Source organism: Taurulus bubalis (genome assembly GCF_910589615.1).
Source record: "Taurulus bubalis genome assembly, chromosome: 16".
NCBI classification, from domain to species: Eukaryota; Metazoa; Chordata; class Actinopteri; order Perciformes; family Cottidae; genus Taurulus; species Taurulus bubalis.
Window position 1 is genome coordinate 18,509,426 of NC_136604.1, and position 19,091 is coordinate 18,528,516.

At 43.9% G+C, this 19,091-nt stretch overlaps 1 protein-coding gene across 1 annotated transcript in view; it reads right to left on the reverse strand.

The window, feature by feature from the left end:
• The window catches only part of LOC306748344 (growth factor receptor-bound protein 10-like), a gene marked incomplete at both ends in the record, with an annotated part of 34,570 nt that overhangs the window by 3,101 nt on the left and 12,378 nt on the right, over positions 1-19,091 (reverse strand). Inside the window, 8 exons of the mRNA XM_079231503.1 lie at positions 123-200; positions 793-891; positions 2,321-2,431; positions 2,610-2,747; positions 3,200-3,274; positions 5,191-5,306; positions 7,764-7,920; positions 18,451-18,574. Coding sequence (XP_079087629.1) covers positions 123-200; positions 793-891; positions 2,321-2,431; positions 2,610-2,747; positions 3,200-3,274; positions 5,191-5,306; positions 7,764-7,920; positions 18,451-18,574 — 898 coding nt within the window. The remainder of the gene's footprint in view (positions 1-122; positions 201-792; positions 892-2,320; positions 2,432-2,609; positions 2,748-3,199; positions 3,275-5,190; positions 5,307-7,763; positions 7,921-18,450; positions 18,575-19,091) is intronic.

A 19,091-nucleotide genomic window follows, 5' to 3' on the forward strand; every position in this document is an offset into this window, starting at 1 on the left:
ACGTTATTGTCACAGCAGCAATGATTGTGAGGGTAAAAAAATAATTTCAGCAGTCTGGATCCGTCTCGGGCGGGTTGGGGTCTGAGGTTGAACGACGGTGATGTCAGAGAGCAGATACTCACCACGGGGGCGGAGAAAGGCGAGAGGTTGGACTTCCTCTGCTGGGGAACGTTGTAGCTCTGGTACAGAAGTATCCCATACTGCGAGGACACAAGAGAAGAGACGGCATCAACTCGTGTTTCCAAGAAGCTGACAAATCAATTCATGTTAGGAAAAATAAAAGGAAAGGAAAATAACTGGTGATGAAACACTGATGCCTCTATATGACCTACATAAGTAAACGAGCCCATCGGCGAGAAGATTGTCTATTTATATACACTGCAGATATTCTTAAAGCTCGTGATCGGTGCGACCGGGTGGGACTGGAGCACACCGTCAGATCCCGCTGCAGTAAAATGAGACGTTTTCGGAAGGGACTCTGGCGCTCGGATTCACTACCATTTCTGTCCACAGGGGCCGCCAAAATCAACACAAAAGTTCCTTGCAGTAACGTCTGAACAAAATCTCACATTATACTCTTTTATTATAACACCAAAGTTATTCGGTATTATTAGTGGTTGCAGAGATATACTGTTTTTAGTTTGGGTATGCAATTTTCGAGAAAATAGGTTGGTTTTTAAGTAAGTACTAGGTTCGGGTTCCAGTTTGTCAACGCTCTCTGATCTGGACAGTTCTACGACCCACAGCCTGGGATTGAACCGCAATGACAACACGTGAAAGTAAAGGAAGTACTTTGAGCAGTCGGAAGGCCGTCATCCAGCAGGTCCGGCTCTGCTCGTCCTCGGCACACAGCATCTTGAGCTCCTTGCAGTCACTCCTCACTTTGCTGGGCTGCAAACCAAACAAAGTGGACAAAGTGGGACGTGAATGAACGAGACGCTCATCCTGAACACGAACGACAAAAAGGCCTCTTTTGTGGTTTATACTGGGGAAGTAATTTGTATTAAATCAGTGGTAGATTATATGCACAACAACTATAATACAGCAGGCTGATAACACACAATTAGCCAGTATCGTTTCATTATATGATCCCATTTAAAACCAGATTATGGGATGTTGTCTGACAATAGTCACAAGTAACAACTATGGAGTAATAGCAAAAGATAAAACAGTAGCGCTGCATTAGAGTACGACAGTAACAGGGTGCATTCTATCTCTTATGAACTCAACTTTTCATTTGTAAAAGAAAGAATGTGTTATTTCTACTCTATAAAATGTGCAAGAAGTGTAATGTCAAGCTTTTAGCATTACAACTTTTAAAAGTAACGCTCAACAAATTACATTTTGTTGAGCACTCGAGCATTTAATCTATGCTTAAAGCAACACATGGTATTAAAAGCGCAGACTCTCTCTTTTCCCCTCCACCAGTAACGAGGACGTTAGACACTCTGCTCCTTCGACGAAACCCCTACCGATAAATTAATTCATGTCACCATAGCAACAATGCAGCAACCCCCGGCAGCCAAGTAAAATCCCTTACCCAATCCTGCACTGTCACCCCCGCTGACAGCATCTGACACACCGGGTGTCTGGTGGGTGGGTGTGTGTGTGTGTGTGTGTGTGTGTGTGTGGGTGGGGGTGTGTGTGGGGGTGTGTGTGTGTGTGTGTGTGTGTGTGTGTGTGTGTGTGTGTGGACGGGGTTAGGCGGGCCAGATTCCCTGTACCATCCTGGCTTATCCCAGTGGGCTTATCCCAGATCAGCAGGTGACCCACCACAGATTACTCTTGGAGTGGGAGTGTGTGTTTGAACCCCCGCTGGGGGGTTTTAACCCTTGTGTCCTCTGACACACACACACACACACACACACACACACACACACACACACACACACACACACACACACGGGAAGCAGGTGCATCTGTTAAGAAGCGGTTTTACGAAGGATCATGTAACAACCAGTCTTCCTCCCCTGATAAAAGGACAATGTCAGTGTTGAAGTAAAAAGTACCGCCTGACCAACGCAAAATATAATTGAACCAACCGACTGGTGAGCGTGCGCTTGTTTTGGTTAAAAAAAGAGGTTTATGAAGGTTTATTGTATATAATATAATTATTTTAGGAATTATGCATCCTGATAGTCGTTCAATTTTACTTTGAGAAACACTCTTCTTCTATTGGGCTTCTTGAGGGAATCTCAATTTACTAAAATCTCATTTTTGATGGAAACGGTGTAATCATCACATCCAACCTGGCAGATGAATGACAGTCTCGGATGGATTAAATACGTTTCTCAGGTTGCAGCATTTTCTTGTGGGTTACCTTGATGCAGAACTGGTAATCGGTTGGAGCGTTGTGGAGTTTTCTGCCCGCGATGATGGTGAAGATGTTGCTGTCGTCCAGATCCGACAGCAGCTGCAGGTGACGGGGCTCCTGTTTGTTTGTGGGGAGGCAGACGGAAAGGGACGTCAACAACAACAACATTGAGAGAATGTAGAGCAATTATACAGAATTATAAACCGCTTTAAACCTGCATTTCTTTTGTTTATTTTGCTTCAGATGATCACCAATGTCTGCTTCATACAGAATCCACACAGCAGTAATGGATCACCTTGGATGTTCCTTTAGTAGAGTAGTAGAGCCCGGAGCGTCGCAGGAACGTGTAGAGTTTCTTCCAGGACCTGCGTCCGGGCTCCTTCACGTACAGATAGCCCTGAATCTCTGGACAGCTGCTGGAGTTCAGGAAGTTCTGCCAAAACACACAAGCAGCATCTATTGGGAACATTGCTGCAAGGGAACTGAATGTACACAACACACATGTTTGTGTTTCATGCTGGAAACTGCATGTTCTGACATGATTGTGTTTAGAGATCGCAGTGTTTTTTTTTCTATATTCGACACTGGATGAACGCAATTAGCAGATTTCAGGAAGTGTGTGTGTGTGTGTGTGTGTGTGTGTGTGTGTGTGTGTGTGTGTGTGTGTGTTTCTGACGACCAGGTGTCCTCACAAAGACAAAGATGCACTTTACTGAGAGCATTTTCCTGCTTTTCCATGAATTATAATTAGATTTAGGATTCATTTTGAGTTTTAAGTTCAGCGTTATGTAATGAATCAAGTCCTGACACGTGTGCCATTCAAGACGTGTGTGCGTGTGTGTGCGTGTGTGTGTGTGCGTGTGTGTGTGTGCATGCGCCCCTCACCTGTAAGAGCTGTGACTGAGGGATTGAGCCATCAGACTCCTGACACCAAGCCACCATCTGCTCTGGAAAAAAGTTCTGGATGGAAAAACACACAGAGGCAGACAATGAGAATATGAGAGAGAGAGAGAAAGAGAGAGAGAGAGAGAGAGAGAGAGAGAGAGAGAGAGAGAGACACTAGAAACCACTTAGTGCATATGCAAGCTCAGAGTGGGGTAGTGTTTCTCTATGCAGAATACGTCTCTCTTTCTTTCTCTGTGTGTGTGTGTGTGTGTGTGTGTGTGTGTGTGTAGCGCAAGGACTCAAAGTGGTGGGGGCGAGAGAGGTAGATAAAGGGAGAGAGAGTAGATGCAGTATGATCTCACCCGCTGATGTAATCCCCTTTAGCCAGCAGCGCTACTCTTAGCGTGATTGACAGGCCGCGGACAGCACTCTGGTGTTTTACTGTGCTCATTACCACAGAGCTGAGGTCACCTGCTGGCTCTGACACTCAACTAAATCACCACGGCAATAATGTCACCGTACACCCGGCAAGCACGCAACAGCAGAGCCCCATGCTGAGTCCACATCAGCAAAAGATGCCACGATGCCAAGATGTCAGAATGATGGACTGCTTTACATATATTTATGTTTTTTTTTATACATTATATTTTAACCCGCGCTGTTATGCAAACAGACTTCGAATGAGTGCAGAAGTGGAATGAGCTTCGGCTTCGACGTCAGCCAACATGAATTCACTTGGAGACGACACAAAGAAAAGCATTGTGTACTAAGTTTGACTGATTTGGGATAAGGGATGAATTGTTTTGATTTCATTGTAGAATTGAGCAGCATACTACACAAATACTGTATCCTACACAAATATATAGTCAAAAAATAAATCATGTTTCTCTCTGTTAATTTTTGTTCAGCCCGTCATCAGATAATGTATTTGTAGTTTTTAAATTCCCTGATTAGTTGCAAAACGTTGTGTTTTGTGCTAATTGCTAAATGTTAGCGTGCTAACACACCAAACGCAGATGTCGAACACGGTTAAAATCACGCCTGCTAAACGTCACGCCTGCTAAACGTCAGCATGTTAGCATCAGCATGTTAGCATCAGCATGTTAGCATCGTCTTTGTGAGCACGTACTCAGTTGAAGGCGGCGTGACGCAGCATGAAGTTTCAATGTTCTTGACCTCCAGGATTACATATACAAAATAAAACAAAGTGCTGCGGTGTGGAAATCCTGCCAGTTTGGCTCCTGACAAACAAGCTAGCTGCTAGCTAGCCCGAGAGTGTTACGCAATTTGCTCGCTTCCAGAGGATCTTTGTTTGTCTCCGTTTTGTCCGCTTGCCTTCCACAAATTATTACTGCACCTCGCAATGAACAAGATGTCCTTTACTTCCTTTAAATGGATTACGTGCGGTTGTTTGGCTTTGAAGGACAAAGCAGCCTATTAGAGAAAGAATAGTGGCGTGTTTGTGCAAAAAATAAATATAATAAATGTATGACTAATTACTTACCAAACTAAAAGCCACCAACCTCAGTGTTTAGGGCTTACAAATGTTACCCTGCCAACACACTGATCTAAGATGGTAAACAGCTAATAAAAAGCAGTTTTAGCGTCATCATTTATGACATGCATCTTCAGCTCTAATCCAAAATTATCAAGGCGTGAAAATGGTGTGAACCCCAGCTGTGTGGGTGGTTAACTGGTCGATTAGTCAACTAATCGGTCGTTTTTGTCTTTGTCTACTAAGATCAGTTATTTTATTAATCAGTCTTTGCACATTTTTCATGCTAAATAACTCATTTCTGCAAAACTACTGAGCACATCTCTGGTAAACAAAAGATTTAAAGCTGTGCTTTTCTTTTGCACGATTCTTTGTGGAGAAACTCAGTTTTACAGATCTGACGATTCAATCGACCGGTTAGTGTTAGTGGACTAAAATCTTTTTTTAGTCAAGGACAGAACTAGAAAGCACTTTTTTCGGGATGGAAGAGACTCACCAGGGGGTTCCTGAAGAATTCATATTTGGCATAGTTCTTCCTGAAGAGGAATTTACTGTCGCTGCTCATGGAGGCTTGAACCTGAACCACCGGCTCGTGGTCCTCCAGACATCTCTCTGTAAGAGGACACGGACGAGTTAGACCTTTCAACTGGGATATGTTGTCCTCTGCTTTAGAGCTTAAACACATGGTACACAAATAAATAATGAATTCAATAAACAAACAAAAAACACATTGTATTGCCATTGTAACAGTCTTTCACTGTTCATAGTTCTTTCCTTCTTTCGGGGATGATCTGCAGCATAACAAGCAGCTCTTTTGCATTCATTTCCTGTCTCTCTTCATGTTTATCTTCTCTTTGTAACATTGAAAGCATATTCTGCGATGTCCTTGTCACCAGAGGACCTTGTTTACTGTAAACTGTTTCTGAACAGTGTCCTCTAGCAGCAGGAAAACACAACAACCCTTTGAAGTGCTCAAACAATTGAAAATCGGTTTCTTTTATCCTTATTTAAAAGTGGAAGATGGTATAAACTGGAAATAATTATTCCTTTTCACAGAGAGAAAATATAGTTTACCACCTTTTCTAAGACTCATAAATCGCCATGATGAGAATTCACATTATTTGTATAGTTAACAGTGCTCTCTTTGTAAACTGCATGTCTTATGATAATAGAAATTAGGCAAAAACACATCACCAGTTATACCGTTATTGTATACAATGACACAGCAAGAAAAAAAGAAAAAAATCGTCTGTTACTAGGAGACGAGCGAGGGAGTAAGAGGTTAAATGAGGAGGGCCAGTGAAAAGCAGAAGCAGTGTGAGGCGGGGAGGAGGTGAAGGTGGAGAGGAGTGAGATGGAGATGGGGGGGGGCATTGCAGGAAGATGATGTCATGTATTTAGGCTGATTGCTGAGAGCAGCGAAGCCATAAGCAAAGTACAAGCCACAGACAAACACACAACCGAACATTAAGCGCTCACATAGGCCTAACCTGCTCACTGTGCACCGCAGAGGCACAATTACTTTCTCTACGTGTGTGTGTGTGTGTGTGTGTGTGTGTGTGTGTGTGTGTGTGTGTGTGTGTGTTCTCCTCTTTCTTGAAGTTGAGGGCATATGATCTCAGAGATAGGCTGCTTAGAAATAGATAGTGACAGGATGTTCTAGTTCTGCATGGACACACACACACACACACACACACACACACACACGCATGAAATGGAAATGATAGCAACCAGGATTTAGCCTGTCCAGATTAATTTACAAAGCCTCGTTTCATTAACACACACACACACACACACACACACACACACACACACACACACACACACACACACACACACACACACACACTCATTCATTCATGTGTTTTGGTAAAACTTTAGACACTTTTCTTGCTGATAAAGTATCCTGGCTGCAGTCTAGAGGTGGGACTGTCGGATATCTTTTTGAGAGAGTATGTGTTGGTGCGTGTCTGCGTGTGTGCGCTGGCTGCAAGCGGCGGAATTTCCTGTGGAGGGTTAAGGAGCGATTGATTGGCTAGAAAGGCTAGGGGCTCGTCCAACGGAGAGGCGCGATTGGTTCCTTGCATCTCTGGTATGACGCTTTAGTCCGGCCCCCCCCACTCGACCTCTCCCTCTCTTATTCTCTCTCCCTTCATCTCTCTCTTTCTTTCCCTCCCTCTCGCTCGCTCTCCTCACCTCACATTCCATCTCTCCAGTGCACTTTTTTCCAGAAATGCAGATCAAGCAGCAAAAGCACAAAGGGATCCTTTGACTCTATAAATACGACTCTGGAGTAGGAAAGCCTCACCGAGGACAAAGACAGACCCGGAGAAGAAAAAAAAAAGAATAAAGACATAAATAAAGCTTCAAACTGAGACACAGCGAAACTGAAGAAGCAAAGCATGAGTCTTGTGTTTTTTTTTTTTTTCTTCTCCTCCCCCCCCCCCCCCCTCAGCAAATTATTGGGAGGGAACAGGCATGTGAGCAGAACATGGAAAATGCTTTATCCTACGACCTCCACACCTCTCTCCTCGAGCCGTATAGAAGGCATACAAGCACTCGTGCCATGCTCAAGTGAACATACACACTGAGGATACACACAAGAGGGGTTCACACACACACACACACACACACACACACACACACACACACACACACACACACACACACACACACACACACACATATACCAGACTGAACACGCACCAGCAGAAAAGACATATTCTATTAAAAACCCACTCGCGACAAACAAACAGGAATGTAGTGGAAGATCTACCCTCCATAATTAATTTGAACCGTCTTTTCACTTTCAATTTGGCTTTTTTACACTTCCATGTGGCCGATTCACGTTATCAAACTTATCTACTGAAAGAAAGACATGGCCTTTAACCGAAAAAGAGAAAAAGTTAATTCTCCGGAAAAAATATAACCGCTAGTCTCAAATTAGTGGTGGTTCGCTGTGGAACTGCGGTTTTATCACCTTTTCATGAGCTGCATACAGATATGAGTGTGCCAAATCTATGCTTCGGTGCACACACACACCATATATACATACACACACATCCTTACCAAGGCCAAGGATGGGGTGGTGCTCCACCAGTGTCCAGGAGTTGTCGTCCACACAGTGGCTCTTGTAGACTAGGAGCTGACACACATCTCTGGCCGTCATGTCTGCTGGGATCTCCACCACTTTTCCGGCCCCATCCTCGCTCCACACCTTCACTATCTGCAAACACATGGGGATAATTATGAGAATATGTATACAACATTTAAAAAAGAGCAGTAAAGGTCAGGTTGTAGAAAGTCTAATAACACTCAGAAGACGAGACGCGTCCTGAGTCTGGGAATTTGGATCCGCAGAGAACAAAAAGAGGGAGAAATGAACAAATCAGAGACTACATTTACCTCCATAAGCAGATGCTTTGTCAAGTCCACTCTTAAAAAGTCCTGTTCACATTATTCTATCACTCCAACATGAGAACTGCTTTGAAAAAAAAAAAAAAGGAGAAAAAAAAAAGAAGGATGACATCCAGGAAAGGTCGGCCAGCCCATGTGCTCTCAGTTCAACCCTTTTGTACACCAACCAAACTCACTCATACGCACATTCACAAATACACACACAATCTGCTCGCGCACAAACCACAATGAAACCTTTTTACGTCACATGCAAATATATCCAGAATTAGAAAAGTAGAAAAAAAAAACACATATTCAAGCTTGGAGAGAGAAATTAAACTTTGTGTTTTGTTGTTGAAAATGTGACCGCTGGGAGCAGCAAATGAGTGCAGGTCAAAGCCGCAGTATACCTCGCATTGTTGCGCCATTTTGAACCATTTCAACCAAGTGCCCAAATGACATTTAAACCAGTGTAATTTTGTCTTCTCTGAGTGTTGCTGCTCAGATAACCACAGACCAGCTGCTTCACACCACTGTACGAGCAGATTCACACACGCGCCACAGAGAATTCGCTCCCACATGCATCCCAACACACACTCACAGTATGAGCAAATGAACATGGGAAAGTGGCTGCAAACCGTAAAGACTACTCCGATTATCTGCCAGATATCTGAGGAAATCGCGTGGGTGGGTATGTTTGTGTGTGTGTGTGTATCCTCACACACACCCACATACATCTTCTGTTCACATTGCCCTGCACGTCACACAAATCCAACGGGGAACAACTGTTGAAAATGACATGAAACAAGACACAAAGCTAGTGATAGGCGAGGGCCGGAGGGCTAGGGGGGCGGTGGGCACGGAAAATTAAGTCGAACAATGGAACTGCAAAGTGGAACAACACAAAACAGCGATAAACAGCAACGGTGGCCTAGAAATGACACAAAACACCAGCAAGGCGTCGCGAAGAGAGACTCCGAATGCAATCAGAAACAACGTCACAGCGCTCTCTGCCCCTGCAAAGCCAGAAGACTCCCTCTCTCCCCTCACGCCGCCGTATGAAAAAAAAAAAAGTGATTTCATGACGCAGGAGTTTTGTTTGAGAAAAGTTTTGAGCATTGAGAGGGGGGAAAAAATGCCAACGGTCCCCATCGCTGCAAAAATGACAACCACGCACACACACACACACACACACACACACACACACAGAGCTGCCGACGGACATCCAGAAAAGACAGGAACGCTCGCACACGAGTCTCTTACCTCCACAGCCTGAAAGAGGCAACAGTCTGGAGAGCAGGATGGCATTTTCACACTGAGACGCTCTCCAGTGACACAGAGAGACAGAGGGAGAGAGGGGGAGGAGGAGGAGGGAAGGAAGTCGGGAAGAGAGGGAGGGAGGGAGGGACAGATTGGCGAGGAGAATGCGAGAGAGGTAAGAGGGAAGAAGGGGGAGGAGGGAGGAAGTGACAGAGGAAGGACGAGAGAGAAAGAGCGAAAGAGAGACAGCCGGCCCCTTCTTCTCGTGCTGGGCAGCATAAAGGCTGAGCTGCGAGGAGTGGTATGAGCCACTGCTCCTCTCCTCCACTCCCTCCTCCCCCCCCCTCCCCTCCTCACACTGGATTAACCCAGTGTGGGATTTTTCAAACGGTGAGCTGCTACCTGTCACGTACTCTACACTCTTGTGCTCAAGGCTGCGTTCAAATCCCCTCATCCCCTTCCAAAAAAGATCCCCGTCAGCTCCTCTTACCAATGGCGCCGCACCAAAAGAACCAGTCTCTCTGCCTAAAACACACCCACAACTCCCCCTGAACACACACACACACACACACACACACACACACACGCACATGGATAGAGGGAAACAAGCTCAAACTACTTAGCCAATCACTGAACACTCACACATCCCTTATTCTTATGCATCCTCTGACATTTCATCAGAGCTGCCTGACGGTTTTTAATTTCTACCCCCTCCCGCTTATCCTCTTCCTCCTCCTCCTCCTCCTCAGCTGTATGTGAAATACTATGCGAGAGTGTTGGGACCAGAGCAACATGTGTAACGCACACTGGCGGCTTTGAGGTCTGCAATGAAGGCAGTTGAAAGAAAACGGTATGGCGATTCGATCTGGAGCAGTAGAGATGGTTGCTCAGCAAATCTACCCAGAGAGAGGGAGAGAGAGAGAGAGAGAGAGAGAGAGAGAGAGAGAGAGAAAGAGAGAGAAAGAGAGAGAAAGAGAGAGAGAGAGAGATTGGGAGATAAAGAAAATGAAGGGAGGGAGGGAGAGAGAGGAATAGAGAAAGAGCTATGGAGGAATGTCAGTAATGCAATACTGAGTCATAATAAGGCTCATGTGTAGCGCAGGCCAAACCCAGCTGGCCCCTAATACAGTGTGCATGAGAACTATGACACACACACACACACACACACATACACACACACACACACACACACACACACACACACACACACACACACACACACACACATACACAAAATGTAAACTATGACAACCAGCTCAGGCAGATTTTTTTCTTTACTGCTCCACTTTTTTCCTCCCATCTCACACTAAAGTTTTGCAGCCATCTGGGGAGCTTATGAGTGCATGTTCACGTGTGTGAGGATAATGATGTTCATGTATGCGATGAGAAATGAGAATGGACATAGGGGGCGATAACAAGCTCGCTTTCCTTCTCTCAGTTCTCCCGTTTCTTTCTAATTTCTTCTGATTCCATAGTTTGTGTTCTTGGTCTTTAACTTTCAAACAACTGTTCTACCTGCAAAGTCCTTCAAATCCTCGGCCTTCGTCCTTATTCTTTTTAATCAGGTTTTATCTTTACATGATGAAAGTTAACTAACCTTGGCTTGTTCCTCCCTCTTCTGTTTTACCCTCCCCCACATCCGTCTTTTTCTCTCCACCAGAGGCGTGTGAGGGGGGTTATGTACAGGGTTATTGGTCTCCTGCGCTGCTTATAACACACACACACACTCACACACACACACACACACACACAAAGCGGGCTTGCAGCCACGGTATATTGGATTGAAGGGTCATGGGCAGACACCTGCATGCCTATAAACAAAGACGTACACACACACACACACACACACACACACACACGCACAGTATGAACGGGGTCAGAGGTCAAACACAATAATCTGTGCCAGGGTCAGGCCCACTTGACCAAGAGGTTTATGGGCCCCTAAACCTATCAGGCTGTACGCAAACACACAACGAATGCACACACTCATACAAGCTAACACACACACACACACACACACACACACACACACACACACACACACACACACACACACACACACACACACACACACACACACACACACACACACACACACACACACACACACACACACGTTGTTTTAAGCCAGAGCAGATCTATTCCACAGTAATACGACCCGCTGATTGTAAAAGCAATCTTGATTCGGTCAGAGTGGAGGGGGCAGGCGTAGTGACGGCCACTATCCTTTTGTTATAATGTACAACTGATGCATTCTGGGATGTTCGATTATTTCTTTCACTATTGTGTTTTGACCTGGAAGAAAAACGGGAAAAGAAAAGTATATGGAATGAAGCAGACGGTAAGCGGGATATTATTTTAGTGGAATAGAAAAAGGACGGTAAAATTAAATGAGGCAGGCGGAGAATACCGTCAACAATAACGGTAAACGGCACCGCTGTCCAAAGTTAAAATAACTTGTTGGTCTCACTATCGATATTGGCTGGTTTCAACAATGTTGGGCGGGACATTCAACCGAGGAGCTCCGTCAGGAGATGCAGTGTTTGACCAAAGTAAGAGCAGAAGAGCGCTGAGCAACGAGAACTCAGTCACTAGCTAACTAAAGTCTGCGAGGCTAATTTATGCAGTGGAACATGTCAAAAGCCTTCAGCGCCCGGGCTGAGAGCCTATCTGTGAAAACCACATTGTTGTAGATCACACATTTGAAATTTGGGATTTTTGTAACTATGTTTATGTGCTGAGGTATTTAAAATCTTTTTAAATGAATTTATGTGAATCGTAATTGAATCCAGAGGCCAGTGAAGAGTCACGCCTCCAATGTTAACGCAGCATTATCGCTCCGCTCTTCAAAGGCGAGCTGCTCGCTATTGCTGGCTGCTTCAAAAATAAATATGTATGAAAATGTTGAGGCCTCCTAACAAGACAATAATGCATTAAACCATCTAAAGATGTGACGTTTGAGGCATTAATTCAGTTTGGTAATTGAATGTTCATGCAGATGCCACGTTGTATTGTACCACAGCAAAACTAAAATGTAGAAAAGCACATAATAATACGGTCTGTTTTCAAAAAGGTGATAACAAAACCCATTGTTTTTCCATTCAATATTCATGTTGACTTTTGCAGCACTTTGCCTGTATTTGTATTTCCTTCATATGTTTATATCATTATTATTGTTTGTTGTATCCACCACTCTTATGTGAATAAGCTACTTGGCAATAAACCCAATTCTGACTTACAGACCAAGAGATGTAACTTTTGGTGTTAAATGACTAATATCATTAAATTAACAGCCAATTCTTAGTGTCCTGTGAGAAATGATCATACCAGCAGCTACAAACCTCCAAAGCCGTCTGTCTGCTGGAGGCTTCCACTAATGTCAGCATCTCAATGCTGGTTGGTGGAGACTTCCCACTCTGGTCTATTACAGTGTCAGCTGTCTTTCATGTCTGTGAGTGTTCGGGTTTCAAGCCAGACATAGCTGATTAGCTCTGCAGACAGGGCAAACTCAATTTCACCTCATTGGAGCGCCACCACAAAGTCTCAGTGAATGGCTCACCTCCCCACCTCCCTACGACCCAACACTGTCTCTAACACACACACACACACACACACACACACACACACATTCTCTAATGACTGATAGACGTCTACTATGAGAGTGTCGGTCGAGCCAATAAAACAAAATATGAATCCCATTTTGGTGTAGCAGATATCAAAATGACATAAATAAACAGTGGTGAAACAATAGTTAGGTCATTGTGCGGTACATCATTGGTCTTAATTGTTCAAATTCCAAGAAACAAGTGAAACTCTCTGCAAGAATTCAAAATCGTTTCACCAGTGTTGAAATCACATGCAATTCCTGGCGCCCTAACTTGGAGAAATGACCTCAAACAAGAGTTCATCTGGATATGAACAACTGAGGAACAACAATCAGCTCTCGTCATTATCTGGTTGCATTCTTATGGTTTCCAAGTGAATGTAGATCAAGTTCTAGTTGGACAGTAATGACTCAGTCAGACAGCGCACGCAAGCATATGTTTGAGTGTTTGTGTATTCGTGTGTGTCGAAGAAGCGTATGTTTGCTGGGAAATTACAATATTGCGTCATCACATTGCCACAACGTGCAACACATTTACTGCAAGGCAGAATCTCAAAAATCCTGTAAGTCTTCATAACACACACACACACACACACACGCACACGTGTACATGCACCTGATCTGATTGCAGTGGGTCAGCAGACCATTGCGTGCAGAAGTTCATCAGCTGACCATAGACAGAGGGGGAGGTATGAGTCCTAAACAGAGAGTGTGTGACTCAGAGCTTTGGTCTTGAATTACTTTTTATGACACGATGACATATATAAACTGTATCCATAGATTAGATAAGTATTTTGAAAGTATTTAATAATATAACGTGTGCAGTATATTATCGACACAAAAAAAAGTTGTGTTTCACAATGGTTCAACAACGCAGCTGAATTATTATTGAAAAAAAACATTGAGTAGTTTCAAGCCAGGAGGATGGAAAACAGAAAGTTTGACAATTCCATCACAACATCAACTCCAGACATGTATTAGATATGAAAGAATCTGAAAATGAGAATCTACCATCAGGTTAGCAGCTCTGAGAAGCTGTAATTACTGTAAGACACAGCAGTGCTTTGAGGTCCAGTAGGCCAACATGCTACTAAGCACAATGGTATGTAATGTTCATGTTTAGCAGCTATAATGTTCGCCATCAAGTACAGCTGAAGCTGAGGGAAATGTCACTAGTTATGCAGGTATTTTGACATTAATCTGTACTGGAGAAATATACATTTTGACCTGATGATGGGGCTAGACAAAAAGTCTCCAAAATGTGGCAACCAAATTATGGCAACCCATCCAATAGTTGGTGAGACATTTCGCTTAAATACATGCTGGCACTAGAGGGAAAGGGATCACTAAAGTCCTTAGGATTCCTCCTCTGGGGACTCTGAATGCCTTTGCAAAATGTCATGGCAGTGTCCAGGCATTTCAGTCTGGATCAAAGCGGCCGACCAAATCGACCAACATTTCCGCCCCTAGACACTGCTGGCAAGGCTAAAAAAGAAAAAGAAAAACGCCCAATCGATCAGACTGCAATCTTTTTATTTTATTTCGCAACCACCAACTATTTAAATAATCAGACTGAATAACAAACCATGAGAAACTGACTCTTAAACATCTCCATTTTTCCCCATTGAATCCGTCTTTTCTTTTCCACAGAGAGGTCAGAGGTCAGGGTCATTTTCTGAGCACTGAACCCTGAGCTGGAAGACATTCAGTGTCTTGCTCAAAGCTACTTCAGCAGAATGGATGCTTGCCAACACAAGGGGCTTGAACCTTAGTTCTTTGCTTGATCAATGGTCTCTTTAACCACTGGGCCTCCCTGCCGTCCCTGATGTTCGTAATGCCGCGTCTCTGGCCACAAATAAAAGCAGGGGTTGCGTTACAGCCGCCGTCATGATGCCAAAGCAAACCCATGCGCCCATGATAACAGACAGGATCTGACCAAATTCTTGTGAAAGCTGGGGTAACATGACTGAACTGCGTGGTGTAATATTGCCACAACCTGCGTGGGAACCGGCGTTCAGCATTGTCTACAATCAGACTACAGAATAAGCTTTGGACATTAGCAACTACTAGACACCGCGTAAAGTGTTTTCCTCGACATGTGCCTCTAACATCTGATGGAGATGCGGAGTCATGTTATCCGTTCACAGTAGCATGTTCATGACACCCTGAGGACAAATCCTTTTAACCATCAAACACAATGCAGGCCATAAACCTGTCGTGTCACGCACATACAAGGTTTTATGTGTATCCCTTTGAGAAAAGACTGAAGCTTAGTGAAGAATGCTCAGATTCCAACTCGACAGCTGGAGGGAGAGAGATCCTCTGATAAAACCAAGCCAATGCAAATACAATGCAGCTATGTCTGTAGACGCCCGAGAGTCTCGTCTGCACTGTTGTGTAAGCCCTCCTCAGAGGTCCTCAACAAAACTGAACTGCTCTGCACACATCCACGCATACAGGAACTCAAACATCTCCACAACCTGTCACTAGCCTATAGCCTTTCCGTTAGCAGGCATATTACATTACATAACATACTGTAGCACGCCAACAGAGGCACAGACGTCTGGCCAGTATGACGCTAGTCTTGCTTAAACTTTAGTGATTTGATCAGTGAAGGTTTAATTCAATCAGCCGAAAACTAGCCGTGGTATTTGAAAAGGATTAAAGTACATGAAGGCTTCACGCACATACACCAAAGGAGGCCATTTCATACAGGGGCTGCTTGAGGAAGATTTTACACAATCATAACATTGCTATACAAGACTAAAAGTCAACAGCCATGCTAGCAGCTCTGTGAGGCGAAGGCCAAGCGGGGCTTTGAGCTGAATGCTAACATCAGCATGCTAGCAGCTCTGTGAGGCGAAGGCAAAGCGGGGCTTTGCGCTGAATGCTAACATCAGCATGCTAGCAGCTCTGTGAGGCGAAGGCAAAGCGGGGCTTTGCGCTGAATGCTAACATCAGCGCAATCACAACCGCTCACATGGCGATGCTTAACAGGTGATGTTCACCACAACTGTTTCCCCCCTCAGTCGACTAAGATTTATTTAGTCTAATAGTTGTTGTTTTTTTACATGTTGAACAACTTATTTCCAGGAAACTTATGTGCGCATCTCTGGTAAACACAAGGTTTAAAGTGGTGCTTTTGAGTTTTACAGATCTGTTGATTAAGTCAACTCATCGAATAGTCGACTAAGAGCGTCTTTTGTTGAACAAAGCCCTTTTCACCATTTTAGTTTAACGTTATCCTGCTAGTTATCGTGCACTACTACACTAATTAGCACAAAACACAATGTCGAGCTGAGGGTGATGTTAAAGATATTAGTTTTGTAGGTTGGAAACTGATGATGCCATGAAAAGTAAAAAGATTCACCAAAGACATTAAGATACATCGTCTGGGAACCATTAGTTTCTGTAAATTCCAAGGCAATCCATCTAATAGTTGGTATTATTCATTACTGGACCGACATTGCCATCCCTCGAACCATACCACTTTTCCATTTAGCATTTTAAGCATTAAAAAGGTGACTTCTGTATTTTTCAACCTGGACTCTATTTTTCCATGTTTTGTGTTGAAAACGAATTTTGTTCACCCTCCTCTGCCCGTTGACCCTCTACTCCACCCATATTTATGCGAGCCAGCCATCAAATTCAAAGACCTCATCCACATTGTCGAAATCATCTAAATATTTAAACATGACATTGAAAATATTTTAGATAAGCTTTGCTGTCTGTAGTCACGTTTCCACCATTGTCTTGCGGCAACATGTCACCTGGTCAAATTTCAGAGCACTCTTTCCATAATGTTGTGAAGACACCTCTAATAAAAATCAGAGCCCGTCAGTGGCAAAAACAGGCATTTTTATTGGGGCGTAAATTACTGTAACAAATTGCCCCGATACGATTACTTTGTAGCCCATTTAACAGCTGCCGTCTGCCGCGTTAGCGTGGTTCCTATTAGCCAGCTAGACACAGAAACATAGGAAAATAGTGGGCAGTTTGAATAATACAAGAAGTTACACATCAATGTATCATTGTCGGATCAATTATTGATTGTGAACCAGGTTTTTTTTCACTGGTGTTTTTTGTTTCCCATGATCCCCTTCACCTCCAGCCACACATTTATCAGTCTGCCAGCCTCCTCTGCTTGTTCAGCCAAAAGGTTTTTCTCTTTTGCCGACAATGATAAACATGATGGAATGTTGGAAGTGGTTTTTCCATGTGCTTTTTACTCCTTCCAGCACAAGCTTTATCGCGGTTAGTGCTGGGAGAATACAACAATCTTCTTGTTTTTGTGCCATGAAGCAGTCTTGCCTGCTCCAATCTGGTGACATGCCATGAAAAATGCAATAAAGAAGAAACTAAATGCTGGCATGAGTCATCAATGTCAGATATAAGCATACGTAAAGCAGCTTAAAGACAACACCAAACTGCATTTTAAATGATCCAAACACACTAGTTATCACAAAATAAACATATATTTCTTCTCCATAACAAGCACCCGGCGATTATTTGCCTCTTTAGATTCACAAGACAAGAGTTAAAAAAGCAAAATTCAACGAAATAGAGACGTTCTGTGAAAGAGACATGATGCAACATCTGGTTACACAAAAGTTCCTTTGTGCAAACTGCAAACTTGCTCTCCGACTCCAGACCTTGTGAGATGATATTAACGAAAGGCATAAATAATGCTTGGCCTTATCACGTGTCTGTGTGTCTGTGTGTCACAAGAAAGGGTAAGCATCTAAAATAACTTTTATTGTTCAGGGTGGGCATCCTGAAAACATCTTTGAGAGGGATGGAACATTCCTGGGACAGAAGGCTTTGCCCGGGGAAAGGAAGGGCAAGGCTATGACACACACACACACACACACACACACACACACACACACACACACACACACACACACACACACAGACACAGACACAGACATGCACACACGCATATACACAGTGACGTTAGGAGCCAAGGTTAAAGCGTGTGAACCGGAAATGGGCGTCTGTCATTCCGCAGACGGATTCAGAAGGTTCAGAAAGAGCCGACCTGCAGACGTTCCCAGCCGAGTTCCCAGCTCCGCTACGGAAGTCTGCACTCTGTCTGCAGCATCCTGGAGACGTCGCTCACCTCCGTTCACGGCAAAACATGTCCGTCACTCTGTGTGTGTGTGCGTGTGTGTGCGTGTGTGTGCGTGTGATTGATAATGACGCTTCCACAATAACACACATACACACACACAGTCAGATAACCCAGGGTGAGCTGTTGTGTAATGGAAGGATAAGGCTGTCCGCAGCCAAAGTCAACACATGCTGCTCTGACCTGAACATAACAGGCCAGTCAGCTGGTTTCAAAAAACACACACACCCTCTCTTGTGATAGTGGTCAAGTAAAGGACATCACGTACATCGAGGAGTCCAAAATACATCACAACCATAGTGGTAACCAGTAACAAAAAACATACCAAAAAGTTGCAGGAAAGGTGTTTTCTTTGCTGTGCTTACGTGGTTGTCGGAGGTCTGAAGGGGGCTGAGAACGGGGGAGCCTGCCGGGCTGCAGAGCTCAGGGAAAGGGTTGGGGATGGCAGGCAGGGAGGCCGGACGCAGCAGATGCTCTTCCTGCAGACACCTGCAGAGGGAGACACACACACTAATGTCATGGCTGGGTGACCAATGAAAGACTGACAATACTGTATACACACAATGACCGGCATCATTTGGGTATAGAAAAGGTATGGAACAGGTATATTAGACTAAAAAGTCAATTTGATCTCTGACCTTTGTTTAACATGATATTTCGAGTCTTTGATTAATAAAGTAAAGTCGTAGTGACCTAGTTAACAATTTATAGTAAAATATTTTTGCTGCTGCTACTATTTAAAATTATCTCAAGTATTCCCGAATTAAGAGAAGTGAGTAAAGGCTGTAACTGATTAGCCTGTGACATCACAGGCCCTGAATATTAAAAATCAAAACAGTAACATTTTTAGAGGCCAATTAATCCCACATTTTAAATCAATGATGATGATGATGATTTTCCAGCATTTTCCAGCTGGATTTCAATCAATCAGTGTGTGCAATCTTTGCCCCCATCTTATATGTTGGTGAGGAGAGCGATAGATGAAAGCAGCTTGGGTGCAAAAAAA